Source organism: Melanostigma gelatinosum (assembly GCF_949748355.1).
Source record: "Melanostigma gelatinosum genome assembly, chromosome: 1".
In the NCBI taxonomy this organism is placed as follows: Eukaryota; Metazoa; Chordata; class Actinopteri; order Perciformes; family Zoarcidae; genus Melanostigma; species Melanostigma gelatinosum.
This window is the reverse complement of record NC_136634.1, coordinates 24,472,409-24,490,907: the sequence shown is the minus strand read 5'-3', so window position 1 is coordinate 24,490,907 and position 18,499 is coordinate 24,472,409. Positions and strand designations below refer to the sequence as shown.

General features: G+C 44.1%; 2 protein-coding genes across 3 annotated transcripts; both read right to left on the bottom strand.

The window, feature by feature from the left end:
• Positions 1-1,816: 1,816 nt before the first annotated feature.
• On the bottom strand, positions 1,817-9,260 carry tcp11l1 (t-complex 11, testis-specific-like 1). Of its 2 annotated transcripts, XR_013772350.1 has the most exons (11): positions 8,997-9,260; positions 8,463-8,615; positions 6,990-7,122; positions 6,774-6,894; positions 6,372-6,592; positions 5,982-6,118; positions 5,374-5,543; positions 5,067-5,248; positions 4,525-4,697; positions 3,945-4,408; positions 1,817-3,443 (listed from the first exon to the last, which is right to left on the bottom strand). XR_013772350.1 is itself a non-coding variant. In XM_079278061.1 (10 exons), exons 2-10 carry the CDS (start codon positions 8,605-8,607, stop codon positions 4,185-4,187), a joined length of 1,506 nt encoding a protein of 501 aa, XP_079134187.1. In that variant the 5' UTR covers positions 8,608-8,615; positions 8,997-9,260; the 3' UTR covers positions 1,817-4,184. The 2 variants fall into 2 exon arrangements, 1 of the variants encoding a protein (XP_079134187.1); XM_079278061.1 differs by having other exon boundaries at positions 1,817-4,408.
• An 809-nt stretch (positions 9,261-10,069) lies between these two features.
• Positions 10,070-18,225, bottom strand: LOC306794262 (DEP domain-containing protein 7-like; the record flags this gene model as incomplete). Its single annotated transcript, XM_079292302.1, has 12 exons — positions 10,070-10,281; positions 11,727-11,802; positions 12,367-12,492; positions 12,613-12,755; positions 13,984-14,135; positions 14,305-14,478; positions 14,690-14,888; positions 15,669-15,853; positions 17,122-17,217; positions 17,325-17,466; positions 17,691-17,876; positions 18,159-18,225. 12 exons carry the CDS (start codon positions 18,223-18,225, stop codon positions 10,070-10,072), a joined length of 1,758 nt encoding a protein of 585 aa, XP_079148428.1.
• Positions 18,226-18,499: the final 274 nt, after the last annotated feature.

The window sequence follows — 18,499 nt, the reverse complement described above, 5'->3', positions numbered from 1 at the left end:
TTTTTCTCCATTCGATACATTTAGATACGTTACAATTGACGTTTTGAATCATCAAATGAGCTGAATTGAATGATTAATTTCCTCAAAATCTGCCTACATTCTGACTGCCCTGGGTCTCAGGTTCACTGCAGGTCAGTTGGCTTCATTAATTTGATTATTGCAAATTCATTTGGGAATCTGCAGGAAATAGTCTACAATATCAACCAAATACGTTTCTGCATGTTTACCTTATGTTGTGTCTGCACTTAGAGGGTCTAGTTCTGATAACTTTCTTTTGTAGTTTATATTGTGCTGGCATGGTGTACTCTTCTTCCAAATAAAGTTGAGTATTACGTTCATGCAAAGAAACTGGCACAAAGAGAAACTGGTGGCAGGTCGCAGCTTATTACACCAGCTCAGGGAAACTGGTTGTTTGTGGGTCTGCTATGGTGGCCTTAAAGGGACATGTGTAGTCTGTTTAGTTTACCATGCTTGGAATAAATAGTCCTTCCGTTGTCCCTTGAACCAGACACTGGCCCTCAGAACTGCAGTTGGTGTCTGGATCTTGCCACGTAACTGCTTACAGACTGAGTCAAATGCAGGTAAATCCTTCAGCCAATGATTAGTTGAGTAGAACTTCCTATTCTTATGTGGCCTACAATAATGTCGCCCATAATTAAATAATTTATTCCACCAAATGCTTGTAAAGAACGCCCCCCCCTCAAAATATTGACAATGCAAAATAGAATAGCAAAAAGACTAAACGTTAACATACAGTGGCATATATTGTAAAATAAGTAAACTGAAATAGAAAAAGTATATGACAGAAACATAACCATAAAAACGAGAGGAACAAAAAAGTGCTACTAACACTAAAGTATTACTAACACCAGTGCCTGATAGAAACTAAAATAGAAACGTAGTATTGTGCATATTGAGAATAATATTGGCAATGATATTGAAAAGTAATACAAATGTATATTGAATTGTAAATGTGACTAAATCATATAATTTGACACAATATGGAGCTTATTGTCCTGTGTCCGATGTTTCAGCTGTCCGTCCTGCAGAATGGGGAGGAGTTGTACAGTTCTGTGGTGCACGTCGGTGGTCTACGACTAAAGGAACTCTGAAGTGACTCCAGTGTGGTGTGCAGAAAATGAGAGGCATTGTCCACAATACTTAGCATCCTCCTCTCTGACACCTCCACCACAGACTCCAGTTCCACTCCCACTGGGTTCAGACCTTTGCCTCCCAAAGTCCACCACCAGCTCCTTAGTCTTTGGGATGTTGGGTTGCATGTGCAACTTTGTAATTCAGGACTATACGTGTCCGGAGTACAACAGACCATATTCAAATGTGATACTCTCGCTCTTTCAAAATAAAGGTCTAGCACCCAGGAGTCACTGCCATTCTGTTTTATTCATCCTGTCTCCTCGTGTTGTCGCACTTATATTGTTGAAATTGTAATATGCTCCTTGTTGCACACATGTGCTCAAACACTTTACAGTTAATGGTCTGTCAACTCGAGAGTCATTTGAAAATTGTGTGGAGAGAAATTAACAAATCACTTTTTGCGTGTTAAAGGACTGCTATTTATGCAAGTATTGTATATTCTGCTAGAAAAATACCAGAGTGTACAGGAATCAAGTAATTAATGATACAACTGTTATATCGGATGAATTGGAGTTCTGGCTCCACCTAGGTCTTGTATGTAAACTACATGCATGTGGTTTGGTGAAGATGATTGGTCCTCACACAAAATTCAAATGTTTTGGACCCGAGAACATAACGTAAACCAACAACCTGTAGAGGGATTAAAGAAATGACTCAGCCATGTGGGACAAACAATGCTTTATTGGCATGTTGGATTGACATTAAAAGACAAATAGTGTAATTACTGTGGCCAGGCAATTGACATGTTATTCATTTGGGGAATAGGCAATGCAATTCTGCTTGGTAGAGTGAAGAAACGTTACAATTGTATGGTGTGGTCGGTTGAGTGTGTAAAATATTATGCAAAGCAACGGGCCCCATTCTCAGAACTGCTCAAACCGTACAAATGGTTTACACACAATTCTGGGGTTCATTATTGTACATTGTTTTTAATCTGTGAACAAATGTATAACTGCCTACATTAAAAATAACCACATTCATTAAGAAAAAGGATGTTAAACTATGTATTGCATTGGACAAAAGTATTAAATAACTTAATGAAATTGATGCCCTTTGATCCACATCGGTTGTCATAATTAAAATATGTTTCAAAGCTTCTTTTGAGGTTTTCAAATGAAGCTCCGAATGTCTGTCTTCCTATTTTACACACACAGTGAATGAGGCCCAACGTGTTTGTCAAAAGAAAGTATTATTAACCATCAGAAATACTAAGAACAAGATAACTTAATTGTAAAACTATGTAAGGATTAAAGAGCGCAACAGTAACACCAGTCTGGTTTCCCTCGATCAGCTCTTACTGCTCACTTTCCATTTTTCTAATAAACTGTAAAACACACATACCATGGATGCAAAAAGTCTACATACCTTTTATTTTTATGATACCCGTGTGGCCTAAGTTAAGAAATATGGAAGTTATTCATAGATTCTTGTTACAAGAGGAATCTGTTCATTCCTAGATGGATTTGGTCGTATTTAGATGATCTAGCCCCCTGCAGCACTACGGAGATTCGGACCCTCAGACAGACTTTTACATTTTGACATAGATTGAGTGTTAAAGGTACGTTTTCATTTTTTTAATACGCTGCATTGAAAAGGCTTACACAATCTGATAAACCGAAAATGAATTATTTGATTTCAAGCACAAGATGTAACCTTTGTATCCGCTGTATTTCAGTGTCAAAGACACTCATCTTGTCATCTGTTGTCTTGTTCATTCTCACTTGTGTGCTCGATCGATTAAACCGGGTCAGTAGCACAGAGTATGAAAACTGCCTGGTCCTGAAAGCTGTTACTGAACACTTGGCCAGGGTTTGCATTTATTAAATTGTCTGAGTGTATGAGTCAGTCCCGGCCAAACATTCTATGACTGATGCAGATTTTTGCGCCACTGTGTTCGGAGCACGAGCACTTTATCAATGCTCTCAAACCAGGAAATGACTCCCATCTCTCCCAGTATGTGTAACGATTCCCTTAATAAGCTTCTTGTCATCAAGCGTTCCTCAGGCTTCTCTCCTCTCATGGAATGTGCCCGCATGCCTCTGCCTGAACGCCCTCTCCTTGCAACCCCTGACAGGTTGAGACACCTCTAGAGCGCCTTTTAAAGAAGCCGTGTATGATATTCAGAGCATGAATACAGCAACAAACAGCTATTCAAAGACAAAGTGGAATAATGTATATCGAAGCAGATCCCTCTGCGTCTGTTGTAATCCGAGCTTCTCTGTGTTTTGTTAACGTAGTCGGCCCCGTCGCATTATTTATTTTTTGTTGGTGCATGTCAGCCTGCCCTACTGGCTAGTTAATGGCCGCCGTTAGCCGTTAACCTCCGGTTCCCCCTTTAGGTTAACACCGTTAGCACTGTTGCCATGGTTTGCACTGTTAGAGGCAAGCCTCCGGCTCAGGCGTTGCCATGTTGAGGGCCGCTGAGAGGCAATAGAAAGTCTCCTTTAAAAGAGATAGGGCCCTGCGTCGAGGTAAGAGAGATTGACAAAACGTAGCAGCACTAAACACGTCACTCTGAGAACAGTTGGCCAGTGAGGACTGAGACGCTTGACAAATAAAAGGCCCTGACCCTCTTCCTTAGATCTTTAAGATTTAAAAGCCTAGTTTTGGTCATCTTATATTTTACGCAGCAATAGTTTTGTTTCTTTGTCGAAAGAAATGTGTTTATACGCTGCAAAGTAAGGTGACCATAACACTTAGTATTGTTTTAGTATTCGTTCTAAAACACAGGTATTGTATTCGCTCGCATGTCAAAGGAATGATACCCGGCCGTGCTAGTAATACTCAACACATCATGGCCGGATGGTTATGAGGCCTGAGATTTGATCATACAAGCAACAGTGTGAGTTGATGCAACTGAAATGGTCACTAGCCGTTTTTTCGTTTATGTTGGTTTCAGGTACAAGCGCTGGGGACAGATCAGCGTCCTCAAATTGTTTCTCTAAATCTAAACCCTTACCAGTGTGTGTGTGTGTGTGTGTGGTGTGGGGTGGGGGGGGGTGGGGGGTAACTGCTTCCCATTTCAGTGCTTACGTCCCTGCGCTGGGACTCTCCCCGGTTGTCAGTAGGTTCTGGAGAATCTTTTGGTAGAACGGGGAGAAGACCAGCTTGTTGAAGTTGATGAGGCGACTGAAGCGAACGGCGAGCTCCTTCACCTCCCTGCCGACTGGGGCCAGACCTCCTGGGAGGGGGGGAGGGGTCTTATGTTGACTGGACTCCAGGGAGGCCAGTAGGTAGTTCTGAACCCGAGACTCTGTGAGGAGAGGAAAAAAGAGGAGTCGCTGCCATATAAATGTGTACACAAAACGCACAGTCGACCCCCAAGAAGCCCTCAGACGCACTGACAGTCGTCATCACTGTTCTTCTTACCCATCAGCTTGCGGACTGTGTTGTCCTGCTGGACGACAGCTGAGATCTGTCCCCTCAGAGTGCTCTTTCGGTCGGCCGAGAAGGGAGCGTAGCCATGTTTGGTCAGACACTGACTCAGCTCAACACACAGTTTCTCCCCGATGGTTGCTAAGGCCTCCTTTACACTGAAAGACCTAGCGACAGGCAACAAGGAAGCATTAAAGTACAATATTCTTGCGCAACACACATTAAAGCTGAATTTGTCCATTTTGTTGTGGAAGGTCACTTGGCGGAGAAGAAGAGGTTGGAAACAAGACATTGATATTATCAGCTAGTTTATATGGAAAATGTGTAATAAGTACAAGAATCATGAAGATAATCTTAAATAATTAGTGAACTGAAAAACTATTCATGAAACTTCATTCAAAAGTGTTCCGAATCAGCTCTTTTGATTTACAGAATATTGTTTTAACAGGGCAAATATTACCTGAATAATGAAATGATTAGTCCAGTGTAGCTCTACTAAATGTTTGTGTGACAGTGAATGCGTGACCGCTACTCACGGCGTGTGCATGTCCGCAAGCATGACGTTGACAATGTTCTTAAGCGTCTCCATCAGCCCAGGCAGGCCTGAGATGGCCTCCCCTGTGGTGGTGTAGACGATGAGCAGCACGGAGGAGAGCACGACCAGCTGTTCTTCCTCCCAATGCATCTCCTGGAACCGGACCTGATCCATCAACACCGTCTACAGAAAGCAGGAGGTGAGAAGAGAAGAGGCTTCATGGTGGCAGAAACACAAAAAGGGCCAGAAAGCATAAAAGAAAGACATACAACTAGCAGCTAGAACCCGGTGACTGGCTTCATGTTTACCTCAGGGAAGGGGTCGGAGGAGTGGTCCCACCTCAGCAGGCGGATATAGGCGCGATTATGGACGTTGACGGGGAGGAGGGAGGGAGGGTCAGACGACGCAGCACAGGAAGCGTCCTCTCTCAGGCATCTCACCGTGTCCTCAAGCCACTTCTCAGTGTAGTCTAAGGCATCTGAAGAACGGATCGTTCTGTTGTTAACATCCTGGTTTTCCCAAACACTCGGGATGCCAAAACAAAGAGACGCCATATCCATCCGTTGGCTAATAGCAACTTCTTCGAGTGGGACATCCCATCGTTTATTACGTCGGTCGTCAATTACTTCAATATTTCAGCTAATTTTGCTAAGAGATATCGATAAATAAGATTGTACTGTACTTCCATACATAAAACAAGCAGGAATGTGTGATTGTGAGGAAGTGATCAAAGTCACTGAATTTAAATCTTTCACATTTAGTTTCAGGGTGGGCCATAATTATCTACAAAGCGTTTCAGCTGTCAAATGTCTGCGTGTAGGTTTGGATCTACCTATATGTGGCGGTCCATTACGTCATTTATTTTTTTTGCATGGATAATTCATACGACTTATTTCATGGAAGAGAGATTCCTTACTGGGGTGTTTGTCCAGAAACCCCTGGAACTTGCTCCTCTCGTACTCGACCGACTGCTGCATCAGGTGAGGCCGGATGCTGGTCAGGGCGAAGTTAGCCATGTCCACCTTCATCAGGTCCAGCACGGAGAATATGGCCCTAGGAAGGCGGGACGGCACAGACAGAATCAGGGATTTAGATTTAAATGTACTGTGGAGGTTTGAAATTCCAGGTCCGACTTGGCTTGAAAGTGAACTTGTCATTCGCTCTCATTACGTCAGCTCCTCCACTATTACGTCACTCCAGAACACGCTGACTTCTGCGCCGTAATGGACTGGGAATTAAATTACACAAGCCAAAAATAAACAGAGGCCCCGCCACATGCCGAACTCATAATAGTTCCCCGGCTCACTTGAGCAGGGGCACGATGTTGGTGACGTCCTTCAGCTTGCTGATGTCCTCGTCTCGGCAGGGGGCGCACAGCGAGCCCATCATCTCGACGATGAACTGGGACAGTTTGCCGATGTCGAGCGCGCCGTTCTCGGCCTGCTGCTGGATCAGAGCCACATCCAGGACCTCCTCGATACGGGAGCGCAGGCGGCCGTGGCCCGGCAGCAGGAAGGACAGCAGAGTCTGGAGGAGGGCAGGAAGACAGCTGATGACTGAAGGCGGGAGAGGGAAGACAGATACATAGTGCAGTTTGGTACGGCGAAGCCGTGCAGCCGCGACCTTTCTCAAAATACATAACCGCGGGGATCATATCTGCGGGGAGGAGGCTGGCAGCTAAAAATAAGACTTCACATTTGAACCTCACCTCTCTGATCTCAGCCAGCAGTTTGATGCAGTGTCCGTACGTCTGCGGCTCCTCCTTCAGCTGAACTTCCAAGCAATCCCAGAATGCTTTGTGCATGATCTCCTTCACTTGGCGCTCCAAGCTGTTCAGGGTGCACAGGAAGGACTGTTACCTCTACAGCGAGAAAGAACTCGGTCAAAGACGAGGACTCGAGGCTGTGTGTGATTGAACTCTCACCTCCCCTCAGGAAGCTCCGTAGGTTTGACTTTAAAATCCTGGTTGACCATTATTTCATGGGCCAAAGCCATGTTGGTGACTCCTTTAGCCGTCTTCATCAGCTCCTCCACGGAGACAAACCTGGGGGGGCTGGCTGTGAGGGAAATCCATCTTTATGTGATTTATTCCGACAAAATCACACGTCAGAGGGTGCTTTACTCCTTCCTTTCTTATTATGGTGAAAAAACAAACAATTCCACTGCCAACACACTGCAGCTGAAGTTATTTTAATTGAGTGGGGCCGCAGTGAAAGCAGGCGCACACACACACACACACACACACACACACACACACACACACACACACACACACACACACACACACACACACACACACACACACACACACACACACACACACACACACACACACACACACACCAGCTACAAGATGCGTTAAAGTCAGGGTTGTTAATCTGCTTGTTAAACATTTGATATTTTTGCTGAAATTATCATTACATCACAACAGCAACAATGAATTAAATGCTCTGACATGATGATTTAAGGGGAGTGGCTTTGAAGGGACAGGCTGTTGTTCCTGACTTTCTTGCTGGATTTAGCAACTGTTGTAGCTATTTTCAACAGAGAAGAGTTGGCTTCAATGACATGTCTTCTTTCAGACAGATTACGGTGTGTGTATTTTACTACTATGCCCGTGTGCGTCTTTTCATAAAACTATTATAAACATGCTAATTCTACATAAACTACAGAAACGAAATTAACTTAAATCGATTCAATAAAATTTGTTTCTGATTTTCTTTGGTAACTCTGTCATATACAGATAAACAAGGATGACTGCTGGGTAATGTGTGTGTTGATGTAGTCCAATGTCAAGTCTCTATTGAATAGAGACTTGACATTGGACTACATCAACACATAATAGAGTCTATTCGATCACACTGACGAGACGACATGATACACGGTGGCTAGTTTGCAAAAATCGGGCAAGACTCGCAAGCTGAGCACATCTGCAGGCCGAGCGAGCAGTCATTCCTTTTCAAACGTAAAAGCGGCACTATGTAGCTCGGAGCCCGTCAGGACGGCGTGCACCGGGGCCCATCGGAACTATCTCACGCCACTGCTTCTGAGTCCACGTGTGTGTGCTAACAAAGTGCTGAGGAGAGACTGAGGGACTGAGCTGGGCGGTTACAGTGTGTGAAAGTTTTGCACCACACGTCCAGGTCTCAATACGCAGAGTCCACTTGCAACAGTAGCTTGGATGTCCTGGACCACAGCTGTCTATTCTGGTTATGCAGCATGCTGCTTGCTTTGAGAAATATCTTTATTTTCTCTTGGAGGGTTTCTGCCCCTACTCAAATGAAAAACTGATTTATTCAATTCATTTTATTTTACAGCCCAAAATCACAGATTTGCCTCAGAGGGCTGCAGGATTAAGGCACACATGGTCCCGGTCTTTAATCAGTCCATTTCTCACCTTGAGGAGTGTTCTCCCTGCGGGGGCTCGAACTACTTGCCCGGATACTCTTGCTCACCATCGCCTCGGGAGCATCCTGCCTCCTCTCCTCCTCCTTCGACTCTTTGTCTCCTCCGCCCTCAAGGTGGTCCGCGTCCTTCGGCATGCTCGAGTCTGCATGATAACAGATGTATGTTTGAAGTTGCAATCAGCAAATGCAGTAAAATGATTGCAGTACATGCTACATCTTAGATGTAAGTTACTGTAACAGTTTTATTGATTTGTTTTTCTCCTTCTAGCTAGACATGCAGTATTGCTACATCAATGAACAGCATATGTAATGTGATGGGCTTTTGTTGTTGTTCCAGTCCACACAGAAGGAGATGAGGAGAGATTGTTGTGATCTATTAGATGACATCACCTAGGCTGGTAGGGGGGAGGGGGAAAGGAGCCAGTGGGCGCAGTGCGATGCTGGGCAGGCTGACTGAGATGTGGTGAACACGACAAACAAAGCCTCATGGCACCGTGGCTGTCATTGAAGTCAACGTTACTAACCTTAAGCGGTCAGAAGCCCCGAGGAAAGAGACGGGTTAGCTGCGACGCTCAATGTATCTACCGGTAGCTTTGGTCTCGCGCTCTCTTTGTCAACAAAGCCTGAATGACAACATCTAACGTTACTCCTTCACAGCGCGGCCATAGCGAAATGATCGCAGTCACCGATGTAGTCACAACTCCACCACTACCAGACAACCTTCAGCAGGAGGGAGGCGTTCGTTTCGTCCCAGACGGCTCGAGCTCAGAGATGTCGCAGCAGCCTTTCCTTCGATGGGACGCCGCTAAACCGAGCCGACCTCCTTCCTGTAATGGGTGGGGCTAAACGTGACGTAGGAGCCGAGCTCACTCTCTCGCGCACGCACACCCTCAAAGAGTCATTATTTCGACTGGCAAGGAAGGCAGACAAAACAATTTAACAAAACTTGACAGCAGTATGGAAATGTGTCACGCAATGCATTTCGAAATACTTTGTGTGTTTGTGCGGATTGCAAATGACGCACGTTTACATGTCTGCCTTTGTGATCTATGAGTTTCTCTAAAAATAATTAAAGGTTGGATTCAATTCACCAAATTAAATGGTGGTCGTGATTGGAGTGAGCTGGGTTAATAGCTTTTAAATTCAGTTGAGTGCATCACTGTAAGTCCATCAATCCATATTTTTCAAAATTTCCCATACAAATTAATTCGTTTATACACAAATACTGGGGTCATGTAGCTCAGGACACATGATGCACTACACCAGACTGAAGAAAAATGGAACACTTAAATACCTTTTTAGTTTTTGGGACTGCCATTGTTCCCCCCAGTGATGGGCTTCCCCTCTTCTCTTCCATTTATTTGTTTCGCATTAACTCTCGCATCAGTGAAAGAGAAAGACGACCAAAAGTACATCAACCGTTTATTTACTTTGATCGACAGTAAACTGAATACACACATACAGGTGCAATCGCATGCTGGAGGTATTGTTAGTCACTAATAAGTCATCATTTAACACTAGCTGCTTGTGAATCTTACAGTGGAAGACACAGAGAGAGCGAGAGCGAGAGAGACTATGTGTCTGTGTCTTCACAAAACTACAGCACACCAGCAGCAGATTCACCAAAGTACTGGTTAAATATCTCTGGGTGGGCTTGATAAAACTGTCTGAGTAGGCGCTTTCTCTCCTTAGCAGAGATCTTGGTGTCCTGGTGGATGGTACCCAGCAGAGCACACAGCTCCTGGTTGGTGTTCTTCTTTGTAGAGTCAGTGTCAGTCCCGCAGGAGACCGGCTGACAGAACGTAAAGCCTGAAGCACAGAGTAGAAACAAAAAGAGCATGGTGTAAACAGGGAGGGGGACTTAAGAGTAAATGTTAACTTGTTTGCTGCAATCATGAACATTAGATTCAGTTATGAGCACAAACACAACGCTGTCAAGGGAAATCCAGCTGAAATGATTGCTTCATTTTCATTAGCATTTAAGTTGAGTTTCTGGCCACATGACATATGTATTGTGAATATACACTTTTCCTTTTTAGCGCAATGTTGGTCTCCACCAACTCCCAAGGAGAATATGTGGCTGCTAAATACTCTGTAAAGCAGCTATAGTTGATAGCTTTTTTTTAGATTGGTGTTGGGCAGTTTCATCTGAATTTATTTGAGATTAATACGAGCAGTGAGAGTGAACCAAAACAATAAAGCTGTGGGGCGTAATCCAATCAATGCGCTGAGGAGAACTGAAGAGTCGCGCGTTGATTCTCTGTGGGTTCATCACGCGACCCCTTCCACATTACACACATGTTGCTTGATCTGCTGTGATATAAAAACATTGGTTAGTGTAGCTTTTAAACAAGACGGTGCAACATGTAGTGTGGTCTGACCAGTTGGCTGACATTATTTTCTACTTGTATTAGTGTTACCGGTACATTACATTTGACCATTTGTCCCTTGTGACCTCAGTGGCTGCTGTTCAGCAAGTCACATAAAAGCAGTCTATAAAAAAAAATAAAAGTGAAAGGACCTGGGCTCCAAGTAAGGAATGTTTACTAAATATCAGCAACAGGATTTTGGAAGTGGCCCATTCATCTTAGTTAGCAGCTGCAGGCAATATTCTCTTAAAAATGTGTCATCAGTTTGGGGCTGCTGACAAAATTTGCCCATCATGCGAAAAATGTAAAATATGTTAACGTAATGTGATAATCTATAAACATGACAAATTTAAAGTTAACATCAAACCGTCTGATTCTCAAAGTATGTGTGAGAAATTGATCACAGCTCTTAACTTTAGGCAACTGTGAGAGTCTGCATCTTACAGCTGGAGAACAATTATTCAACAACAGAAGAAGAGAAATATTGCAATCTGAGCTCCTGGGCTTCAGGGATTGCAGAAAAAGTAACTAGACACAGGCTGGTATTGCATTAAATGAGAAATATCAGTGGAAATAACATGGAATGTATGAGGTATAATACAATACACATTTGTAATGTGATGAGGACACACATGGCCGCAGTGATGTGTTAAATCCCAGATGGTTGACTGGAGCCAGATGAGAAATTTGAGTTACTCTCTCAACTGTTCCAGGTCGTAAAGTGAATTAGAGCTTGATGGTGAAAAGTATGTTTTTGGGAGTGAAGCTGTACAGCAACAGATACAACCCAGTGAGATGGTAAGATTTCCTAAACATCTATTCGACTGAGAAAGCAGAACGGTGTTTTTAAAATCTGTGGTTTGCGTTGGAGCAACACTCGTTTACCAGTCACATCGGGCTGCTTCCCCTGAGCCAGGCTGGCCAGATTGTCGCTCACTCCTTTGTGCAGGGACCCCGGTATCTAAAGCAAAGAGAAAAAGTCCGGGTGGCGAATGATTCAATGGCAGGAAAAACGGTTCGCCGATGAAATTGCGCTTCACAAAAATTATTGGATTTTCAATTCAAGATCCCCACTTATTATTTTCCCCTGAAGCCCTCTGAACGTCTTGGGGCGGCGTTTTCTAAACTGTATTTTGCAACTCAATTTGAGCAATTTGTTCATGCAACAATGAGTTACAAAACCACTGAACGTCAAAACTCAAACACTTTAATGTGCAGCCGCAAAGCAAATCCTTGATTGACCTTTTGATAGCTAAACTCTGGTTCGCAATTAGAGTCGTCGTGCTTTTATTAGCCTAAATTTAACCTGAAGTAAGACATACCAACATCACTTCCTCGTTCACTCATTCACTACTCTCCCTGTATAATACACACTCTGTAGTTTGAGCTACAGGGAGCAGTAAATCTAAATGTGATGCATTGCATTGTGGGAATGTTAGCAGAAAGTTACGTTTTATATATATATATAAATAAATATAAAAGCCAGAGGAGAGGACACTGAGAATGTAATCAGACATTCCCTTACCATAAAAATGTCCTTTGTGTTGCTGAGCATGAAGACCACCATCAGGACCTCCTTGTCCTTTGAAAGAACCCTGCTGTGGAGGACTGCCCTGGAGAAAGACCTCTTCACCGCCTCTCTGTTCTCCATCTACACGTTCAACAGCACATCGTTCATGTCAAACTACTGGGACAAAAGAGAGAAAAAAAAGAAAACGCAGGTGGTACCTGCATTTTACTTCTCTGTCTAAAAACTGTCACCAGCTCTCACCTCCTTGTCCAGTTTTATCCCTTGCGGCTCGGCTGCCAGAGCCATGAACGTGAGCAGCCTGCGCAGCTCATCTCTGCAGCCAGGAGGCAGCAGCTTCAGGCACAACTGCAGCGCTTCGAGAGCCGCGGCCAGTTTAGCGTTCACTGGGGAAGGCAGGAGACGCGCAAATGTGAGGGATATAGCGATTATTGACATTTATAAGAGTGTGGAGAAACAGCAGGCTTCCCACTCTTTTCTAGAGATCCTTTTCTGGGAGATTTTCAGTGACGATCTAGCTGTATGAATGACATACGCTAATAAGTTCCTCTTTGTGGGTCCACAACATGACCGAGAGCAGCCGATTCAAAACATTCTTGAACATAACTTATCTCTTTCAGACGGCAAAGGGAAGCTCTGATAGCTAGCCTCGAAGGTCATTCGCAGCTAAAGTAAAATAGGAGAATGTTGAAATAATTTTCAGGAAACAGGAAATTTGACTTTCTCTCCTCTAATTTGCCAATGCGTTTTCAATGATTGGAAAATTGTTTTTCCAGGACGTGTGGGAACGACAAACAGGCTTGGTCACGATCCCTGGTTTGTTTTTACAGCGTGCATCTAAATAAGTGAGAAAATCAAGCTTTCTTGTGAGGAACTTCGGTTTCCTAAGCTGCGTTACAAATCGCATAGTTTTTCTTTTTACTCTCAGTACACGTTGCAACGCTTTACAAAGTTCGTACTGCTGCATGCAGTATGCATTCAATTGGGACACACTACTTTGACATGGGACCTTGAACTTTGACCCTGGTCAAATATCTGTTGCGCAAAGGATTGTGGGTCAGAATATGTAGAAGAACATCCTGGTATTTTTGGCATACTGCATACTGCATTAACAAAAACAAATTCTGCCACCCTAAATAGGATGGTGGTATGGGTATTGGAACCACAGACTGTATACAGGAAGTGGATGTAGTCGGCGTGATGTCACCCAGTTTATAGACTGCTGTTTTGACCATTTTTGGACTGTGGAGGAGGGACGTAGAGCCGCTGTATACAGCTCACGTAGCAGTAGAGACCTGTCAATCACAAGGTAGTCACGCCCTAAAGCATACTCCACTTTATGGTCTATTTGACTCTAAATGGACCAGCATCTCCTAAATGAACATCATGCTGTATTGAAGAAGATTTGAAACGAGAGATTGAGACCATAAACTCATGTTTACAATGTTTACTGAGTGAATAAATCAAGTGTTCAAGGAGTTGGGTCATTTTCTCATAGACTTCTCTACAAACAGAGGAGTCGCCCCCTGATGGCCATTAGAGAGAATGCACTTCTGCATTGGCGGCACTTTTCTGAAACTTGCCGCCTGATTGGAACGCACAGCCAGTTCTTACCCAGCAGGTTGGTGATGGCCGTGTAGACTGCGCTCATTTGCTGCGGCAGCAGTGGTGGTCTGTCTGTGTGGCTGTAGTGTTTCACCAGGGTCCCGTACAGCAGCAGCTTGCACTGGGCCAGCCCACTCGGGGAGAGATGATGCCGCTCGTCGCTGTGGTGGACTGGGGTGGACACGGACCCCAGAGGCTGCACTGAAGCCAGAAATGCATATTTTTGACAGTGGCGGTCGTGTCAACAGTGAGGCCACCAAATGTAATCAGGTAGCGGCACTAGCCTTTGTGGGACAACACAACCCCACCCACCCCCGCCACCCCTATTACTTATACTTATCCGAAAACTTGCCTCCGCTTTGTGAACTGCTACCGGCTGGCACTTGTTCACAGCTGTCTTGATCTTGTGGGAAACAGTGAGGCAGCTCCCTGCTCAGCTCCACCACTGGCTGATCAGGCAGGAAGTCCAGACAGTCCAGAGCTGCACTGAGCCACTCGTCCTCCCTGACGGATACGAGGAATACGAGACAATAAGCAAAGACAGGTTTCATTACATTAAAAGGGCACTATATGGTTATATACACTATATATACTGTTTGTACCCTGAATATGAAGCCAGTTAGCCTAGCTTAGCACAAAGACTGGAAATGGGTAAACCACTAGCCTGCATTCATAGCAACCACCTGAGGAAGCAGTGGGAGGAGCCAAAACATACTGAGAGTCCCTGAAGACTTTGAGGATCTGCCGGTCCAGGTGTTTGCTGCTGTAGATCAGGTCCGGGTTACTGTGAGCCAGGAGGTTTGATGGAGGAGGGGATGGAGGCTGGCTGCACTGAAGCACCCCTTCCAGCAGGGGGAGCTCCACCAGGTTTAACAGCCTGAGCAGAGTCTGCTCCTGCCACACCTGGTCTACCACTGGGGAGTGGAGCAAGACATAATAAAAACAATAATAATAATAATGACAATAATAATAATCATGTTTTTATTATTATAATAAAGAAATAAAAACACATTTATATATTTCTATATTCCAGGAACACCAAAGACTTTTTTAGAAATAAAAACCATCCTAAATTTCAAATCAAACTACAGTATGACCTTTAAAAGGTGAGTGAGGAAAAGAGTCGATCTAGAGTATATCTAGTAATGTGATGTGGTCGGTCTTCAGCTGGATATCATTTATCTGAGGGGAAAATAAAATATGAAATGTGGCAGAAATTGCTGTTACTCTTTGAGATACAAAGCATTTATGAAACACTTAATCAAAAGCTGTTAATGGAGGTGAAGAGGGAAACAGTCGATCAAAGAAACCTGATATAGTTTGCAAAGCCAATCATCTTAGATTGTTATTTTCTAAAGGGGAAGTACGCACAATACCAGGATCTCCCAAAGTGGAATGCAGCCATCATTAATGTTATTAAATTCACCTGTGCTTTTCCTACTATGACTGTATTTATTTTTCGTCTATCTCTGTGGTGCACTTGTGTCCAATCAGGGTGTTTTCATGACCTTTGACCCCAGTGCATGCTGAGCGAGGCTCCAAGCCCTGTGACCACGAGTAAGTGTGTAACATTAGGAGAGAACTGATGTGAGCTTCAACAGATGAAAATTGAATTGTTAGTCGCTTTGGATAAAAGCGTCTGCTAAATGACTGTAATGTAATGTAATGAAAACAGCGGCGGCGTAGCGTCTTACACGATTGAGGTAAAACGGTGTCCGTCTGCACTCTGCTGGGACTCAGGCTGTCCGCCGGAGGCTCGAGTGACGGACTGGCAGCGGCAGGAGTGTCCAGCTGGTTGGCTTTTGCAGACGTCTCAGCAAGTCTGACGGGGGTGGACATCTGAACATGTGAGCCGGTGGGAAACGTCTGCTCCTCCTGCCTGGAATGCAAAAAACGTGGACAGCTGAGAGCTCATGCAGGTGACATGCGGAGAGGCATTTTAAGGATGCTCGTCACAGACTATAACTACAAGAAGTCGACGCAGTCGCCACCCGTCAGTTTGCGGATTACGAATTTGAAGCCTCAAGTTCGGGCATCTTGTTCTTTCTTAACAGAACTGTTTAATTGCAACATTGGACCCACAGGGTTTTTGCATCAATGTGATGAAGTACTTTGATTCGTCCGGTATTCCAGTCACTTGAAAATCAAAACATCCCTATCCTGTAATTTTATCTTCAAAAAGGGACACTCGATTTCACACATCAAAGTGTGTTAAAGGTGAAAAAAGGTTTGAGTGAAGTCGAATAAATTGCCTTGAGTGATGTCACGTCTTTGAAAATGAAATAAGTAAAACATATGAAGGTGTGGAGTTAGAAAGAAGTGAGCTTATCAGACCTCTGCAGCCGCTCCTCATCTCTGCTTGAGGCTACATTAGAGTTACATTATGCTATTGTGGGTAACGTGGATGCCAGGTTTTGACAAGGAAGAAGAGTGCGTAGAATCACAAAAGCTCAGTTAAAAGACTGGAACTGTTCCAATACTCATACTACTTAGTATGCCAGTAAAAGATGAAGCATGTCCCAAAACATAGTATTTCAAAAGCGGTATGATGGAAATACCAGGATGTGCTACTACATCCGTTCACGTTGCGACAAGCCAACATGCTTTTCTGACCCACAGTCCTTTGCGCAGCAGATATACGAGCAAGAGGGTCAACAGTACGTACTTCGTAAGGACAGCTGCATGATGTACAAAAGGTAAAAAGAAAAAGTGTGCGATTTGGAACGCAGCCGATGTCTCTAGTTCTGCTGCATCAATTTAGTTCATTTATAAACTCTCCATTGTGAGTCTGACGTGCAATGCTAAATAAATAACATACAAAGTACTCTAAAATGTATTTTCAATAGACTTTTCCAGAAAGTGTGCACTATCGTGACTATTATGATATAAAATGCTGTATGATCTTCTGGAGAGATATAGACTTGAAAGTATGCATTCTACCGAGGACACATGAACCACTGCAGAATGTTACCTACAGTATATTCACTCTTTACGTCATTGCTGACACTGTGTGAAATAGGTTTTCTAACTCTGTGGTCATTTTGGAGTCTGTAGTTAGTAGTGGAGTGCGTCATATACGTTTGTTTTTTTATGTAGATCTGACGACTGTGTGCTCAGTGTATGCTATGAAGGATTTGGACTTAGTACCTATCTGAAGGTGCACTGCAGAACAGTCTCTGGATCCCCTGCACAAGCACGCCTCTTTCCAACTCATCGACCGAAGGAGAACACACGCCTACAAATCTGTGTGTGTAGGAAATGAAAAAAAGGACACCATATTGACACCACTGTGGATGGACATTTTGGACTGTGGCTTTAGGACTAAGCCCGTGTGAGAGTGTGTGTGTGACCTGTAAAGAGCACTCTTGCTGTCCTGAAACACATCCTGCTTCTTGACTTTGCCGAACACTCTGGTGCCCACCGCCTCAAACACATTGCAGTCCAACAGGGCCTGACACACGCATGCCACTTTGTCGCGCAGCACGTTGGCACCTTAAATTGTTACCAAGCAGAAAAAAGTGGAAATGGGAAATTCGTTGAATGTCTTTTAGTTTGTGAATAATAATAATAATACAAATAAAAAACAGAGTGATGAGAAGATGGCATGGGTGAAATGGAATTGAAAATCCACGCAATTATTTGACATAAAATGTGCTACCAAATGTACTACCATATGTCAAATCCACTGCCCAGCACCCACGCGCACACACACACACCCTCAAAGACTTTGTTACAGCTGATGTACTCTGCCACCACATCAACGGCCTCCGAGCCGAGGAAACAGTCGCCATGAGACTTGAGATGAACTCGACGACGTTTCACAGTCACAGAAGACCTGAGGTGGGAGATGAGGTCACTCCACGTGGAAGAGGACTGGACTGGTCTACTGGACGATCCATGAGCTAAGACAAGGACGCAGAGACGATCAAAGGAGACATATTTTTACAGATGACCTGTGCAGTGTTGAAAATAAGGACACATAGAAGGGTGCGTAGGGAAGCACCTAACTAATTAACTGACTAACTAACTACCTAAAATCAGTGAGGGTTGACCACAACAACGTTAGGGCTTTTTTTAGTGCGTTTAGCTTATCGTAGTTGGCCAGGACAAAAGGAAAATAACCAGGCACATGAACGGGCCTCCATGACGGACACCTCTTTGAAATGCGTGTTTGATTAACTCACCTCGAGGACGCACACACAACTTTTCGGCAAGGTTTAACGCCGCGGCTCTTTCTTTTATTGTCGCCATGTCTGCCGGAAAATAAGTGGGGTAAGCACTTCTAGGTGGGCAAACAAACAGGAGAAAGGAGCCAGTGAAGCACAGCACGTCGAAGCAGACGCTCATTTGGTACATGCGTAACATTTACCCGCTAGATGGCGCGAAGGGCTCACTGCTTTAACGCTGTGCTGCCTTGGTCTCTCTTCGGCTGGTCTTCATGTGTGTAATGGAGACAATGCTGCCTTTACTTGATTGTGCGAGTGTCGTTCCTCTTGTCCCATAATATATATAATGGAATAAATAA

Excerpts from the sequence above, each read along its gene's own strand:
- tcp11l1 (XM_079278061.1), bottom strand. The coding sequence starts at position 8,607 with ATGCCGAAGGACGCGGACCACCTTGAGGGCGGAGGAGACAAAGAGTCG. Across the intron at positions 6,593-6,773 it reads TGCTGGCTGAGATCAGAGAG|ACTCTGCTGTCCTTCCTGCT; the intron begins GTGAGGTTCAAA and ends GCCCTCCTCCAG. Across the intron at positions 6,119-6,371 it reads AACATCGTGCCCCTGCTCAA|GGCCATATTCTCCGTGCTGG; the intron begins GTGAGCCGGGGA and ends CCGCCTTCCTAG.